Source organism: Trypanosoma equiperdum (assembly GCF_001457755.1).
Source record: "Trypanosoma equiperdum strain OVI genome assembly, contig: ctg_1263, whole genome shotgun sequence".
Lineage (NCBI taxonomy): Eukaryota > Euglenozoa > Kinetoplastea > Trypanosomatida > Trypanosomatidae > Trypanosoma > Trypanosoma equiperdum.
In genome coordinates this window covers 2,334-3,355 of record NW_027123242.1, presented here as the reverse complement: position 1 = coordinate 3,355, position 1,022 = coordinate 2,334, and the positions used below count along the sequence as shown (strand labels likewise).

At 38.7% G+C, this 1,022-nt stretch overlaps 1 pseudogene across 1 annotated transcript in view; it reads right to left on the bottom strand.

The window, feature by feature from the left end:
* Nucleotides 1-168: 168 nt before the first annotated feature.
* Nucleotides 169-1,022, bottom strand: part of TEOVI_000796700:pseudogene — a 1,421-nt pseudogene continuing 567 nt past the window's right edge. Inside the window, 5 exon segments of the mRNA in view lie at nucleotides 169-243; nucleotides 246-359; nucleotides 361-855; nucleotides 857-1,018; nucleotides 1,020-1,022. The exon segment at nucleotides 1,020-1,022 is cut by the window's right edge and continues 567 nt beyond it. Coding sequence covers nucleotides 169-243; nucleotides 246-359; nucleotides 361-855; nucleotides 857-1,018; nucleotides 1,020-1,022 — 849 coding nt within the window.

Genomic DNA, 1,022 nt, shown 5'->3' with positions numbered 1-1,022 from the left:
ATTTTATATTTTTCATGCTTTTTAAATTTTTTAAATTTCAATAATATTCCCATTTTTGTCAAAACGTATCAAAATATATCAAATGATAGCTATTTTATAAAATTTTCTTTAAAAAGAAAAGTTTCATAAATTACATAAAACTGAGCAAAAAATCTTCAAAATTAATTATAGAACAAAAAATAAAAGCAAAAGAGATTTCTTAATCACAGTACAGTTGTTTCATGTGGTGTTTCTTTTTCCAGTATTTTATTTTTTCTCCTTCTTCCTGATTTAACTCGTATTCCGGATCTTTTGTATTCCGGATCTTTTTCGTACCTTTTCTCAGTACCTTCCCCCTCCCATTTGTACCAATTTTTTGAAAGTATCTCCTGTCCCATTCTTTTTGAAAGTTTTATCTGTTTATCTTGTTTTGTATTTTTTCTTTTCTTGTCCTGCTTGAGCTGCATCAAGCCGGAGTATTATACCCTTAAAATAGATGCTTTCCAGGGCTAGGTCAGTGCCTGTGGCTACGCTGTCTAGAGTTCCTTCCGGATCTTGGGTTCCTTTTTTGTATTTCGTCTGTTTGTCATAGAGGCCTGTGGTGTATCGCGATCCGAAGGTTGTAGCGTCGCCGTAAGTACTTTTGATGAGTTGCTTGATTTGGTCGGCTTCTGTGCCTTCTGGCTGTGTACCTGCTGGGATTTCAGTTGTTAGAAGTTGCGCTGCAATGTACAAAAAGTCGGTGTCACCGATTAAGGTGTCTATTTTTGTCGCTTCTAGCGCTATCTTTGGGGGTTTTACCGCGTCTTTTGCCTTGCACAGCAGGGATGCTAGCTTTTCCGCCCTGGCCAGTTTGTTTGGTGGATTTTCTTCTCCCGCAGTTTTTCTCTGGGTGGTCAGCTTTTTTTGTTTTTAATAGCTTGCCTCCATATGTTGTGCCAGCCGATTCGGCTACCATCGTAATGCTGCTGAGAGTCTCCGTGGTAGATTTCGTTTGGAATCTGCTGCTGTTGTCTGTGTCGAGGGCCGTTTAAAGCGTGAGT